This window comes from Serpula lacrymans (assembly GCF_000218685.1).
Source record: "Serpula lacrymans var. lacrymans S7.9 unplaced genomic scaffold SERLAscaffold_4, whole genome shotgun sequence".
NCBI lineage: Eukaryota > Fungi > Basidiomycota > Agaricomycetes > Boletales > Serpulaceae > Serpula > Serpula lacrymans.
The window spans coordinates 1,702,605-1,716,518 of record NW_006763293.1 but is presented as its reverse complement, the minus strand read 5'-3'; the positions used below and the strand labels follow the sequence as shown (position 1 = coordinate 1,716,518).

The 13,914-nt window shown below is 46.3% G+C and overlaps 3 protein-coding genes across 3 annotated transcripts; 2 read left to right on the top strand and 1 right to left on the bottom strand.

The window, feature by feature from the left end:
- Positions 1 to 50: 50 nt before the first annotated feature.
- Positions 51 to 4,052, top strand: SERLADRAFT_360290 (uncharacterized protein; the record flags this gene model as incomplete). Its single annotated transcript, XM_007315657.1, has 15 exons — positions 51 to 133; positions 189 to 261; positions 316 to 637; positions 698 to 1,068; positions 1,126 to 1,421; positions 1,471 to 1,548; positions 1,604 to 1,967; positions 2,136 to 2,292; positions 2,344 to 2,409; positions 2,463 to 2,675; positions 2,737 to 2,841; positions 2,911 to 3,032; positions 3,082 to 3,161; positions 3,212 to 3,371; positions 3,425 to 4,052. The coding sequence occupies 15 exons, from the start codon at positions 130 to 132 to the stop codon at positions 3,855 to 3,857; spliced, it is 2,844 nt and encodes a 947-aa protein (XP_007315719.1).
- Positions 4,012 to 5,212, bottom strand: SERLADRAFT_367193 (uncharacterized protein; the record flags this gene model as incomplete). Its single annotated transcript, XM_007315656.1, has 7 exons — positions 4,012 to 4,159; positions 4,222 to 4,373; positions 4,422 to 4,465; positions 4,525 to 4,636; positions 4,698 to 4,731; positions 4,799 to 4,961; positions 5,029 to 5,212. The coding sequence occupies 7 exons, from the start codon at positions 5,210 to 5,212 to the stop codon at positions 4,012 to 4,014; spliced, it is 837 nt and encodes a 278-aa protein (XP_007315718.1).
- A 302-nt stretch (positions 5,213 to 5,514) lies between these two features.
- On the top strand, positions 5,515 to 8,990 carry SERLADRAFT_360288 (uncharacterized protein; the record flags this gene model as incomplete). Its single annotated transcript, XM_007315655.1, has 7 exons — positions 5,515 to 5,810; positions 5,862 to 6,378; positions 6,433 to 6,852; positions 6,906 to 7,207; positions 7,260 to 7,794; positions 7,847 to 8,542; positions 8,593 to 8,990. The coding sequence occupies 7 exons, from the start codon at positions 5,515 to 5,517 to the stop codon at positions 8,755 to 8,757; spliced, it is 2,931 nt and encodes a 976-aa protein (XP_007315717.1).
- Between the last annotated feature and the right edge of the window lie 4,924 nt (positions 8,991 to 13,914).

Genomic DNA, 13,914 nt, shown 5'->3' with positions numbered 1-13,914 from the left:
GTAAGTTCCTATTCTAGCATTGGTTTGACGCACTCGTTGTACGATTCCTCGAGGCTTGGGGCCATTCCCTTTGGATCCTTTTTCTTTATCTATACATGTAACTGGCGTATTCGCTGAACAAAGTACACAATGGGTGGGTATCATCCACCATCCATGCAGCTTTACATTGACAACGATACTCTCCGTAGACTCCGGTATTTCCAAGCAGTTGGTGGACAAGATTTACGAGAAGAGGAAGGCTGCTGCCCTTGACCTCGAGAAGTAAATCCATAGAGATTTATATCACGTTTGGATCATACCGACGCGTTTGCATAGGCAGATACGCGAATGTCACCAACAAGGAGATCAGCGTCGCATTAACCAGATTATTGACCAGCTAGTGGATATGTTTAGCAATGCCTCAAATCCCTTGCATATAAGAAACGGTGGGCTCATCGGTCTCGCTGGAACATCAATCGCTCTGGGGGTCGATATATCACCATACATGGAGAAATTCATCGACTCTCTACTCGTTTGCTTTACCGATCCAGAGAACAGGATTCGCTACTTTTCAGCCGAATGTCTGTATAATATTGCAAAGGTCTCCAAAGGCGAAGTCTTGGTTTATTTTAACCCCATATTTGATGCATTAAGCAAGGTATGGAGGATTATCGTTATTCCATGCGGTACATTGCCTTGACGCATTGGTCTTGCCCAGCTTGCCGCAGACTCTGAACTATCCGTTAAAAACGGAGCAGAGCTTCTTGACCGTCTTCTCAAAGATATCGTTGCCGAAACAGCATCCGTCTATATTCCACAGTATCCAGAGACCGAGAGAATTCGCGACCAAACTGATAGCCAGGAACAAAGTATCTTAGTGCCATACCCCGATGGGCGGTATGTGGGGGAAGGGGGCTATGCTGTGAAGAAGGCTTTCTCATTAGCACACTTCATTCCCCTCCTTCAGGACAGAATCTACGTCGTGAGCCCATTCACAAGGAGCTATCTGGTCTCGTGGATCACTGTTCTTGACTCTGTACCAGAGCTAGAACTGATATCCTATTTGCCAGAATTCTTTGATGGTCTTCTGTGAGCATTTAACCTTTTCGCCTTTCTGTCTATTATTTTATCCTTGCCGTTCCGCAGAAAATATTTGTCGGACCCCACCGAAGACGTAAGAGTGGCTACCGAAAACCTTCTGGCTGATTTTCTTCGGGAAATTCGTGACGTGAGTATAGTTCGAAAACGGCAAGAGGAGCAGGTACACGAGGCTTCAGAACAGAGACGACCCGATAGTTCAAAGGGGCAACTACCCGATATAACTATGTCGCACTCCGAACGTGCCGTCTTTATCCCGGAAGGCGAGCTATCACCTGATATCGATGGAGGATTTAGCCTCAAAGACGATATTAGGTCCGAAAACGATTATCGAGAAACTGGCGGTAAGGATGTTGACTGCTTATGTTGACTCTTTTTGATATTTCAAGCTAGCTTGGATTCCAGGCCAAGGGGTGAAGGTCGATTATGCAGCCATTATTGAAATCTTAATTCAACAGCTTGATAATCAACGTTGGTCCAGACCTCTTACTGATAGGCCAATCTGACAATGTTTGCCTTTTCAAAGATGACGAGATTCAACAGTCAACTGCTTTGAGATGGCTGGCTGAGTTTCTGAACTTTGCACACGAAGTGATGATCCCATTCACGCCTCGTCTGGTTCCAGCCATCCTCCCAAACCTGGCTCACCATGTTCCAATGATACAGTCTGCTGCACTGCGAACGAACAAGCTCCTTACTAATGTAATAGAGAACTTGCCTTCCCCTTCAGAAGGACCACTTCGTCAGCAGTCCACGGACAAACTATCTGTGACTCCGTCTCGTGCTTATACGAGCTCGCCGACCCCATCAACACCCTCTCTAGCTCCTTCACGTCAAGTAAATGTGGAGAAGACTCCTGTGGCACCTATGAGAGATCTTTCTTCTCCCGAGTCCATTTCAGATACACCCTCACCATCGCAAGCTTCAGACAAGACGACGGCCCCAGTAACACATAGATCACGGAATAATACCACTACACAGTCTATGGTCTCGGAACTGCCTACTGCCCCTAGCCGCCCTCATTCCCCAATATCATTTACAAATATACCTGGACCTAGCAATACTTCGCAAGTGCCCGCTCCAGAGGAAGCTGACCTATTCGATTACCAGGCTACTGTCAATGAGCTGACGATACAATTTTTGAGCGAGCACGAACAGACACGGGTGGCCGCATTGAAATGGCTTATTATGTTGCACCAGAAAGCCCCAAAGAAGGTACGCCTTCAGGCATCTGTATGCAGCTTTGTAATTCTGAGCATGGCGTAGATCCTCGCCATGGATGATGGTACTTTCCCCGCTTTACTCAAGACCTTATCGGATTCGTCAGAAGAAGTATTTGATATCCCTATTATTATCCTTCAACGGGTGCTCATTTTCGTTTTCAGGTCATCAAGCATGACTTGCAACTGCTAGCCCAAATATCGTCAAGTTCAGAGGAGAGCTATTTCAAAGTCTTCATGATGAATCTGTTGGAGTTATTCAGCACAGACAGAAAGCTTTTAGAGGCTCGCGGAAGTCTTATCATCCGACAGTTGTGTCTAAATCTGAATACAGAGAAAATTTATCGCACATTTGCCGAGATTTTGGAGAAAGAAGAGGTCCTTTCGCCTTACTTTTCCTTTTTGGTTCTTCTCATATATGTCCCCCCCTCTTTTTTAGGACCTGGAGTTTGCGAGCGATATCGTTCAAAAACTCAACATGATTTTAATCACGTCTCCTGAACTTGCAGAATTTCGCAAACGACTTAAAAGTCTTGAAACTCGGGTTAGCCTTTACTTCATTTATCATTTATCTGATGAAATTATCATGTGCTGACACTATCACCATAATTAGCAAGATGGCCAAGCTCTTTTCACAACGTTGTACAGATCTTGGTGTCATAATGCCGTTGCTGTGTTCTCGCTCTGTTTACTTGCACAAGCTTATGAACATGCTTCAAATCTACTATCCATCTTGTATGTCTTCTCAATAGTTCCTCACACATGGAATTTACTTCTAAACCAGCGCCGACCTGGAAATAACTGTTCCAATGTTAGTGCAAGTGGATAAGCTGGTTCAGTTGATTGAATCACCAGTTTTTACATGTGAGTTCCCACCAATAATTACATGCCAGTTCTCAATTTTTTTTGGGTAGACCTTCGTTTGCAATTGTTAGAGCCTGACAGATACCCTTACCTCTTCAAATGCCTGTATGGGCTTTTAATGCTGCTGCCACAAAGCTCTGCCTTCGTGTCTCTTCGTAATCGCCTAAATGCTGTCAACTCCGCGGGTTTCCTTCACATCGCGCCAAAACCGTAAGTCTACACCATGACGCTAGTGCAGATAATATTCTAATGGGTTTGATAAGACCTATCAATACAATTGCATCCCGATCAAAAATCGGTCGGGATGAGATAAAGTGGCAAGAGCTATTGATGCATTTTCGTTCCGTTCAAGGGAAACACGAGAAAGCACGAAGACAAACACTTAGCGCGGATGTTGCGCCATTTTCGAGTGTCTCCTCGAGCGATAAAACCTCGGACTTCTCGTCAGCCACTCGCACACCTGGACCATCATCGCGTCCACCAATACGACGTAAGATGACAGGTGACATACCGCCCATACCGGCTCAGCGTACTGTCTTATCCCCGTTGAACCCAAGAGCAAGGCAGAATGGCCTATTAGCGTCGACGCTCATGGCTCGGGCACCTCCTGGTCCTGCTGTTGTGAGTCCTACTAATGCGACCATGCAGCAGGCGCAGAAACAGAAACGGACCATAAGCATCAGCAGAAAGACATGATAGTGTCTGTTGGGGACCTTTGATGATTATGGGAGTGCTCCCTTTTGGGGTTTTGCCAGAACGATGTTTAATATGGATGGAGGACGATGGGATGATATATTACGTTTTTAATGACATATGATATGTGTGGCTGGACTCCACAAAGCTGTCTATATTACATTCGGGATTTCGAAGACACGACAAGATTTTTGCGAATAGTTGCAAGGTCCTCCTGCGTTAGTCCTAAATAGCGTTTTGCATATTCATCCACTCCACCGTATTTCTTGTCGAGTAATGTCAAGAAGGCCTCCATAGTTTCGAAACTTTGGTGCATCATAATAATGAGCACTGTTCCATGTGATACTTATAATGATGGTTCACGCACCGAGAAGTAAGCATGTTTAATGCGGCCTCGTTATTGGACGCAAAAAGAGGCTCCTTCGATAAACGTTCCAAAACCATTTCACGTGCCGGTTCTCGGCCCACCCGAGTGAGAGCATAATCATGCGATATGGTGTCATTATCTACACCTGCTAGCTGAACGGGAATTAGCGGATAGTATCTGGGCGTTGTCTGCAAAATTACCTTCAGCAAAATGGCGGCGATAATACCTGTGCGATCTTTCCCCGCTAGGAGAAGAAAAAGCAGAATTAACGTGAAATCAATACCAGAGGAGAAATTGACTTGCCAGTACAGTGGAATAAGAATGGTTCTGTTGGTTTGTCCCTGACATGGCGAAGGATTGTGCCGAAGGCGAATTCCCCATTGTCGAGTATTTGCGAATACAAAATCATAAAGGCCTGCGGTTCGATGAGCTACAACACAATGACATTGAGATACGACAAAAAGTGAACACCGTACCTCGACAGTTCCAGTAGCATATAGCTGGAAGCGTCTGTGGATATTTTTTTTTAGGTAGGTTGAGTACGAATTTCCGCTGAGAGGTGAGAGCACGCACTCACTTGGCCATCATTTCTGGACTGTAGTCCTCTGTTTTGAAAACAGGCGTCCGCAAAATTTCAACCCCATCTATGGTAGGTATTGGAGAGTTGTATTTCACCATTTCAGTATCTGACCGCAAGTCAAATATTTTGACGATGCCCAGATCCCGTATATGATGTCTCCCTTGAAGTAAAAGCGCAAAAAATCAATGAGTGTATAGTGCTAGATCTCGACCACGAATCATACACACCCTCATCGGAGATACTGGATAGTTCAGCAGAACGAAATGCGAATCCGGGTTTTGTTATAGCATTTGGAGTCGAAGTAGGGTAAGATCCTAGATCGCGAACGTTGTGCACTCCAGCTATTTGGACAAAGGGCGGCTTGGACAGGACTTCGTGGACATAGTCTGGGTCAAGTGGTTGTAGTTCCATAGCAACTAGACGAGAAATGAGGATATAAGCAATTTGTAAAATACGCAAATTTAAAGCATGTTTGCTCACTGTATAACTCGGCTCACCGTACTAATAGCGGCTTCATGAAAAGACGGCAACCTTACGCCCCTTTGCCCTTACGTAGTGCAATATTGACCACGCGCCTAAATCACGTGGATGCTCCATCACACTGTCACGCTTCAGGGTGGGCTTTCTCGTGTCGAAAATTGGTGTTCAGTCGCGTCCAAGTTTCGCATTGCTTTCATCTTCATTTCGTCCTTATCTTTTATATCTACAGTGACATGGAATTGGACGGACTTTCTTCACCTGTAGCACCACGATCATCACTTCCCCCAAGCAGTGCCCCGCTACCCACATTTTCTTCCAATGGAACACCGAGGTCTGGAGGTACACCAAGAAGACCTGCGCAAGATGCGTTGACATTTGGTGACGATGAAGCTGAAGAAGCAGGAGAGGACAACGAGGCTATTGCTCAGCGCAGGAGACGTCCCAGGGGACAGCCTACGGGTGAAGTCCCACTAGTAAAAGATGCAGTTGGGGAAAGTGTATCGGAGAGCTTCGAAACCTTCCTCAAAACGTGCGCTAAATGACCTCAGTCTTCGTGTCTGAGCCTTAATCCTTCTTTCAGATTTACAGAGGAGGTGGCACTTGCATCAACTCCTGCTTCTGATGGTGATCTACCCGAGCTGGCTGAAGGCGAACTAATATACATCCAACAAATCCACACTATGCGAGAATACGAAATCACCACCCTCTACGTCGATTACAGCCATTTGCTTCAAAAGGACGACGTGCTTGCAGATGCCATACAGAAGCAGTACTACAGATTTCTGCCATATCTTCGCCGAGCTCTCCACAATCTTGTCGCCGAATTTGAGCCAGAATATCTCAAAATCAACCCAACAGCAGCAACTACTGATTCTGCTAACCTACAATCTCGTGAATTTAATCTCGCTTTCTATCACCTTCCTCTGGTGTCTAGGATTCGTGACCTCAGGACCGATAAAATCGGTACATTGATGAGTATCAGTGGCACGGTCACCCGAACAAGTGAAGTTCGACCAGAATTGCTGTATGGTAGCTTCATTTGCGAAGTTTGTGGTGGGCTTGTGAATGAAGTAGAGCAACAGTTCAAATATACCGAGGTTAGTGTGCTCCTGCTTTCGGTCGGGCACCATTGACGCATGAAAATATCGTAGCCGAGCCTATGTCCAAATCCAACGTGTGGAAATCGTGTCGCCTGGCAGCTTCAAATCGACACCTCCAAGTTTACCGATTGGCAAAAGGTTCGAATCCAGGAAAATCCATCAGAAATACCGACAGGTTCTATGCCACGATCATTGGATGTTATTCTCCGCTCAGAGCTTGTGGAAAGAGCCAAGGCTGGAGATAAATGTGTATTCACAGGCACCTTTATTGTTGTACCTGACGTCAGCCAGCTAGGCCTACCTGGCGGCAACAAAGCTGAACTTATGAGAGAAGCAAATAAAGGCGGCACTAGTGCAGGCACGGGGGGTGTTGGCGGAGGAGGTGTTACTGGTTTAAAGAGTCTAGGTGTGAGAGACCTTCAGTACAAAACAGCATTTCTTGCATGTATGGTTCACGACGCGGATGGAAGGGTAAGTGGTCGTATACAGAATGTACCATTTGTAACTTACCTTGCCTGCGTTAGGGTGGTACTAATGTTCGAGGCGAGGAAGAAGAGGGCGAAGAAGACGGCCAAGCTTTCCTGAGGTCGTTGACGGAACCTGAGTTCGACGAGCTCAAGAGTATGATTGACTCAGATCACATCTACTCTCGATTGGTGGAGAGTATCGCACCGACCGTGTATGGTCATGAAATTGTGAAGAAAGGACTTCTCCTACAACTTATGGGAGGCGTACATAAGCAAACTACGGAAGGCATGCATCTTCGTGGCGACATCAATATTTGTATTGTTGGCGACCCATCCACATCCAAATCTCAATTCCTCAAGTAAGTGGTTCAAAATTCCCTTTCGACGTAACCTGAGATTCGCGACCGCAAGGTATATATGTTCGTTCCTCCCTCGAGCTGTCTATACTTCAGGGAAAGCATCCTCTGCTGCTGGTCTTACAGCTGCCGTTGTGAAGGATGAAGAGACAGGCGACTTCACCATAGAAGCTGGTGCCCTGATGTTGGCTGACAATGGTATCTGCGCCATTGACGAATTTGACAAAATGGACATCTCAGATCAAGTTGCGATCCACGAAGCTATGGAACAGCAGACCATCTCTATTGCGAAGGCAGGAATCCATGCAACTTTGAATGCTCGTACCTCAATTCTTGCAGCTGCAAATCCCGTCGGTGGGCGATACGATCGCAAGAGGACTTTGCGGGCGAATGTAGCAATGAGCGCCCCGATCATGAGTCGATTTGACTTATTCTTCGTAGTCCTGGACGAATGCGATGAGAAGATAGATTTGAACATAGCACGGCACATTGTTAATGTTCACCGTTTTCAGGATGACGCCATTAATCCCGAGTTCAGCACTGAAGCACTGCAGCGCTATATACGTTATGCGAGAACATTCAATCCAAAGGTAAGTCGATCTAACTATGGGTCGCATTTGTAGGTCTGACGACTTATTACAGCTAACACCGGAGGCTGCTGACGTCCTTGTTGAAAAATACCGCATTTTACGGCAAGATGACGCAACAGGTGCTGGAAGAAATTCATACCGTATAACTGTCCGACAACTAGAAAGCATGATACGTCTTAGTGAGGCCATTGCTCGTGCCAACTGCACATCAGAGATTACTCCCATTTTCGTGCGAGAAGCTTATACGCTTCTACGGCAGTCGATCATCCATGTTGAACAAGATGATATTGATTTCGACGAGGAAGAATTGGAGGGGGAACGAGCCAATGATAACCCTCAACGTACAACAGACACTGACATAGAAGAAAGCCAAGATATCGAGATGTCTGCCGCCGAGATGGAAGCAATGGACCAGATAGAGCAAAGCTCCCTGGGACTGAATGTCCCGACAAGTGACACTGCTGGACCTTCGTCGACGTCTCGAGCTGTAAGCTCGGCTGTAGACGAACACATGGAAGCTCCTGCACCACCGAAGAGAAGAATGGTAATCACACATGACAAGTACATGTCGTTGCAAAGTCTTATAGTGCTACACCTTTCCGCCACGGAACGGGAAACGGGCAGGGGTATTGATCGCGATGAGTTGATTGACTGGTATCTGGAGTTGAAAGAGTCTGAGATTCAAGACGTTGACGAGCTGGAATACGAGAAGGAACTCATTACCAAAATGTTGAGGAAACTGGTCAAGGTAAGGCGACTGCCTATATTGTTTGGCTCACTTGCTGATGGCTACGAAAGGATAATTATTTGATTGAGGTTAGAGGAGACGTGCAAGATTCAATGCTTCCTTCGATAGACGAATCCAGTGCTCAATCGTCTGGTCCTCAAGAGGGAGAAAATATCCGAGTGTATTATATGGTACACCCTTCTGTTGACACAGAAGGCTCTTCATCCTTGCCATGATCTCCTTCGTATGGATGTACTTTTTTGTTTGGTTTTGTTCCTCGAAGATATTCGCTGTCTTATCAAAATTCAAGCTAGACTAAAAAGTACCTATGTCCTTCACCCGGGGGTTTTATTGAGTCTTATGCTTTGTTTGCCTAGTTCAAGTTGTACACTGTAAAAGCTTTCTGTCTTGTATCTTTGTAACATTGCTTTTATTTTCTTCAAGAATGGAAGTTCTGGAAGTTTTCGGGGAACCATAGGCGCTTACGTGCTTACGGCATGCACCACTGCGCGGAAGGGTCTCAGTCTCAGTGCAACTGAGTGCTAGGGCTGCCTTAGCAAGCTATTTGTTGTCTACTATTAGTAGCCAAACGTTGGCCTTGGTTGCAGTCGTTAGATTCGACAGTCCCTACAGCCATTCTTGAATATTCTGGATCAGGCAGCATTCCCTACGGTCACCAACAAGCTGGCGCTAACGTTATTCACGTTCAAATATCAATGCTTGACTAGCTTGACTTCAAGCTCACATTGATAGTCAATCCTCGATTCACAATCATGGATGGATCACTCATTGTACCAGTACTTATTCCACAAGGCTCTCTTCAATACCCTGCAATTTCTTCAGATGCGACTGCACAGGACGTCATCGAAATCTTGTTGAGCACTAAGGAGGTTAAGGTGGAAATACTTAATGATATTCAGGAGGGCGCTTGGGCTATTCAGAGAGTTCGGAAAGAGCCTATCGGTCGACAATGGGAGGAAGACGAGCTTGAAGCTCTGGGAGATGGTCAGCTATTCTATTCCTATGCCTTCTTGAAATTATTCTAACACCCTCTACTGCAGGTATCGTCCTGCCATCGACGCCAATAACACAAGTACTTAACACGCCAGACAATGTAACTCCTGACGCGTCCGATCGGCATTTCTCCTCTTTTCCTCTAACGTCTCATCTCCACCTCCCGTCCTTGCGTTTAGTCTCCCTTCATCCCTTGCTTAGCTTGAACTTGGTATTTCTTCGCGTGCCTGAAGTACACGATGGCTTCACTTGGAAGGTCTTTTTCGCGAGATCGTCAACAGTCGCAGACGTAGTTCATTCAATCGTAGAGGAACTCGGGCTCACCAAGGGTTTACCCATCCCTGGCGGTGGTAATTTAGAATATGTATTAGAGGAAATCTCTATCTATGAAGACGCAAAGAGTAAGTATCGTGCCAAGTCCTGCCGAGGGTTAACGGTTACTTATCTCTTGTATCAGAAATATCGCGGCTACCTTCAACGTCCTTGCTCTCTCACATATTAGAGATACAGTCTCCCTCAGCAACGCGTACCTTTCATTTCTGTGTCCCTGAAGAATGGTACCGTCGATCGAAGCCTCGTAACTTGTCTTCGGCATCTCTTCAGCCGTCTGAGGATACCCTTAAGCATCTTGCAGATTTGGAAGGAGCAGAAGAGGGAGATGGCACAGCGAAACAGCAGAAATCTTCCAAGCCTAGTGCCTCCTCCAGTCAGCCAACTGCTAGACCAAGTTCTCCCGATTGGCGAAGTTCATTGTCGCAAAGTCGACTCTCCAGTATATTTTCCAGTTGGTCGCAAGCCTCTGCTCCTGCTCCTCCTGTCGGTACCAATAAATCAGTGGTTGATCGGAAGAGTGTCAGTGAACCCCAAATTTTAGAACAGTCCATTGGCAGCAACACCTCAAATTTCAATGACGCAATCGTAAATGAAGACGAGGAAGGAGAGCTCGATCCTGCTGAGTTTGAGCAGTTCTTGGTATTCTCAGTTCTTTATATAGATATTTCTATCATTTACTTTTTCACTTTAAGGGCGATATGGGCTTAAAGGGCCCTCAGAGGACGAGAATGTACGAGCTCCCATCTAGTCGCAAACGTTATCTCCTTCAGCAAAGTCGACAACTCCCTTCTGCCTCCACCATGAAGGTACCTCAGAGTACTCAGCACTCCATACAAGCATCATATCCGGCGTCTTATAGTCCTGCAACTGCCGGGGCATTGTTACCCCGACTTGTTCCTCAATTGACTGGGGATTCTGGTATCATGAAGCGATTCTCCATTGCTACATGGGGATCTGCGACCGCGGCGGCTCCTGTAGTGTCGACTGATTCTAGTCGTTCGAGCGGCGAGTTTGGTACAGATGCGGGGGGAAGAAGGAAATTACATATGGAAAAGGTAGCTGAAACGATGCAGCCGCTGCAACCTCAAAGCACGGGTAGTCTCTGGAGTAGTTGGTGGACATCCTCGGGAGGCGAAAAGAACGCTGCATTTCCTGGAGACAAAGGAGCCGACAAAGATAGCGGCGTATCAGCCCAGATGTATGTCGACGGGATACGGAACACGAAATCTAATGATTCGAAGCTTGTTAAACACCTCATCTCACTTCGAGTACACTTGTCAACGGCTAAGTTAGCATGGATTGAGGACTTTTTGAATCGCGATGGAATGGTTGCTTTAGGAACTTTATTAGCTGGGCTTGTTGGTAAGGGCGGCAAAAAGAAAAGCCTAAGTGATATTGAGAGTACGGTGTTACTGGAGGTTGTGAAGTGCCTCAGAGTGTTGTTGAATACACAAGTAAGTTTGGCTGTTGCGTTTTGTTGGCGTTTCGCTAAGCATCATGATAGCCCGGTTTTAACAGTGTTTTGTCTTCTCCTACCATAATCACCTACATCTCATACTCCCTTCATTCGCCTTCCCTGAAGCTGAGGACGTTAGCGTGCGAGCTTCTGGCCGCCATCTGTGTTCTCTCACTTCATGAGGGACACAAGGCTGTCTTGGCCGCGTTGTCTGATTATCGGACTGCATATGACGAACTGTTTCGATTTGAATCACTTGTTGCCACACTTCGTCTCCCTGACATGTATGGTGAAGATGGTGCTGAAAGCATAACTCCCGCAAATGAAGAAGAAGGCATCTGGGAAGCCAGGACAGCTTACATGGCTCTCATCAATGCTCTGACTAATTGTCCTGATTCTCTTGAAGAACGGATATTGCTTCGAGATGAGTTTGGACGGCGGGGTCTAAACGAAATCATAGTTGTGAGTAGATCATTGTTGTTATTTTACTAGTTAATGAATGAGTGGAATTCAGACCCTACGATATATCAAACCCCCGGAGTCTCTACTGACGCAGCTAGATGTTTACACAGAGGAGAAGTTTGAAGACGAAGAGGACCTACGAGAACGAGCTAAAAAGGCTATCCGCGGAAGTAGCGCGCACGTCAGGGATAGGTCCGAGTCAGATGCCGTTCTCGAAGAAATCCTACAAACGGCGAAACAGCAGAGTGACGTATATCCCAAGGTAATGTCACTAGTCAAGCAATGCGGGCACATCCTCCAGAGAAACAGTGATAAGTAAGTATTAATCCATTCATGGCCCCTTGTCTGCTCATGTTCCTGCAGTCTGTTAAAACTGGACGTCCTGACGGCCATGGATGCCTTTGCAGAGCATATAGCTTTCCTGGAAAGTTTGTAAGTCATGTATCCCATCAGTAATAGTATCCTTCCACCAACATCTTTCTTATAGTGACGACGATTGGCTTGTCTTCATGAAGCGGTTTTCTGATTCCGTTGTGCATATAACCGGCCAATCTTTGGAGATAAGGCTTTCTAAAGAATTCGATTCAATGTCTATGGTAGAGCAGGAGCTGGAAAACCTGCGAGCCAAACTCGAAGAATTAAGCGAAGAGGTAAATATATCAAGGTTCTCCTTGCAGTAAATGATTCATTTCTCTCCCTCAGAGAAATCATATGAAGGGCGAGCTTGATCAACGTGTTGCAGAGGTCAATACACTGAAGTCATTGTCATCGGGTGCATCAACTCCTAACTCGAGGGCTGCTGTTAAAGAAGGCCACGAGGTAGGCTCATTTATGTGGGGAAAAACTACTGCTAAAGCTTATATCGGGCACCAGAACATGCATGGAGTTATTCAACGCCTTGTACAGAAAGAAAAGCAAGTGATGAGCCTTCGGGCGGAGGTCGATCGTCTCAAAGAGCAAAATCCAAGCGAAGGGCGCGAAGCTGTAAGCCTTATGGTGTATTTAGTGATGAGTTTATTCTCATCGCGTTTTTCAACAGGATGATCGTGCCAAACGGGAACGCGATAGGCTGAAGTGGAATACCTTGATGGAAGAAATTGCTAAATTGAAAATGAGGGTAGGGTCATATCTCGGTTTTATCTTACTTGTTCATAGTCTCACCACATTCTAATCAGAACGGAGAGATAGAGACTTCATTAACACTCAAAGATAAAGAAATCCTGTATCTGAAGCGCGCCTTGGAATCCGTTTATTCACGCTTCCAACACAGAGAAGAAGAACGAGGTGCTGAATTAGATGCTGAGTTGATTGCGTCCCGAACGATTGAAAGTTTTACCAGGAAGGACGATGAAATCCAGGCACTGAAAACGGAAGTATCCGACTTGAAGGCTCTCTTAGCTGAGAAACCCAAGTATTTGACAGAGAAAGAATTCAAGTCACAGATCTCTCCCCCGCCCCCTCCTCCTACAAAGCCACAAGCCAGTCTCTCTAAAGCTCGTTCCGGTGCCTATGGATCAGCTCCACCACATCTTCTTGACTTTCCCACTCCCGCTCAGCAACCACTCGCCTTGCAACATGAAATTTCACTTAACCACATTCGGGAAGTCGACAATCCGCCAGCGACGCCTCCGCCTTCTCTCTCATCTGATTCGCGAGCTGCCGATGTTTCAATATCGCCGTCCAGTCTCTTGTCGCTGCCGCCGCCACCACCACCGCCGCCTCCTCCTCCGCCACCTCCTCCACCACCGCCGCCGCCGCCGCCGCCCGTTCTTCCAGTTTCGTCGTCAGATGGTGGTCCGCCTCCCCCCCCTTCACCTCCACCTTGACGACTCCCTCCTGAAACTGAATCTTGTATTTGGGTGGTGGTCCACCATAATTGTTATTAGTTCCATTTTTACTAAGGTTGGCTCACCTCCAAGGTTGCCTGTTTCCACTAATCAAAGCTATCACTCTGAACACTGCTTTGCATGAAGCGAATTTTAATGGAAATGGTATTCCAAGCAACTTTTCACAGAGCTTCTTTGGATTGCAGTATCTGCAGATTGAGGGATTTTGGTGGAGTTGAATCCTTGATTATATATATCTGCATTATGCTGATTACATCATTGATTTTCTATGGAGGGAACAA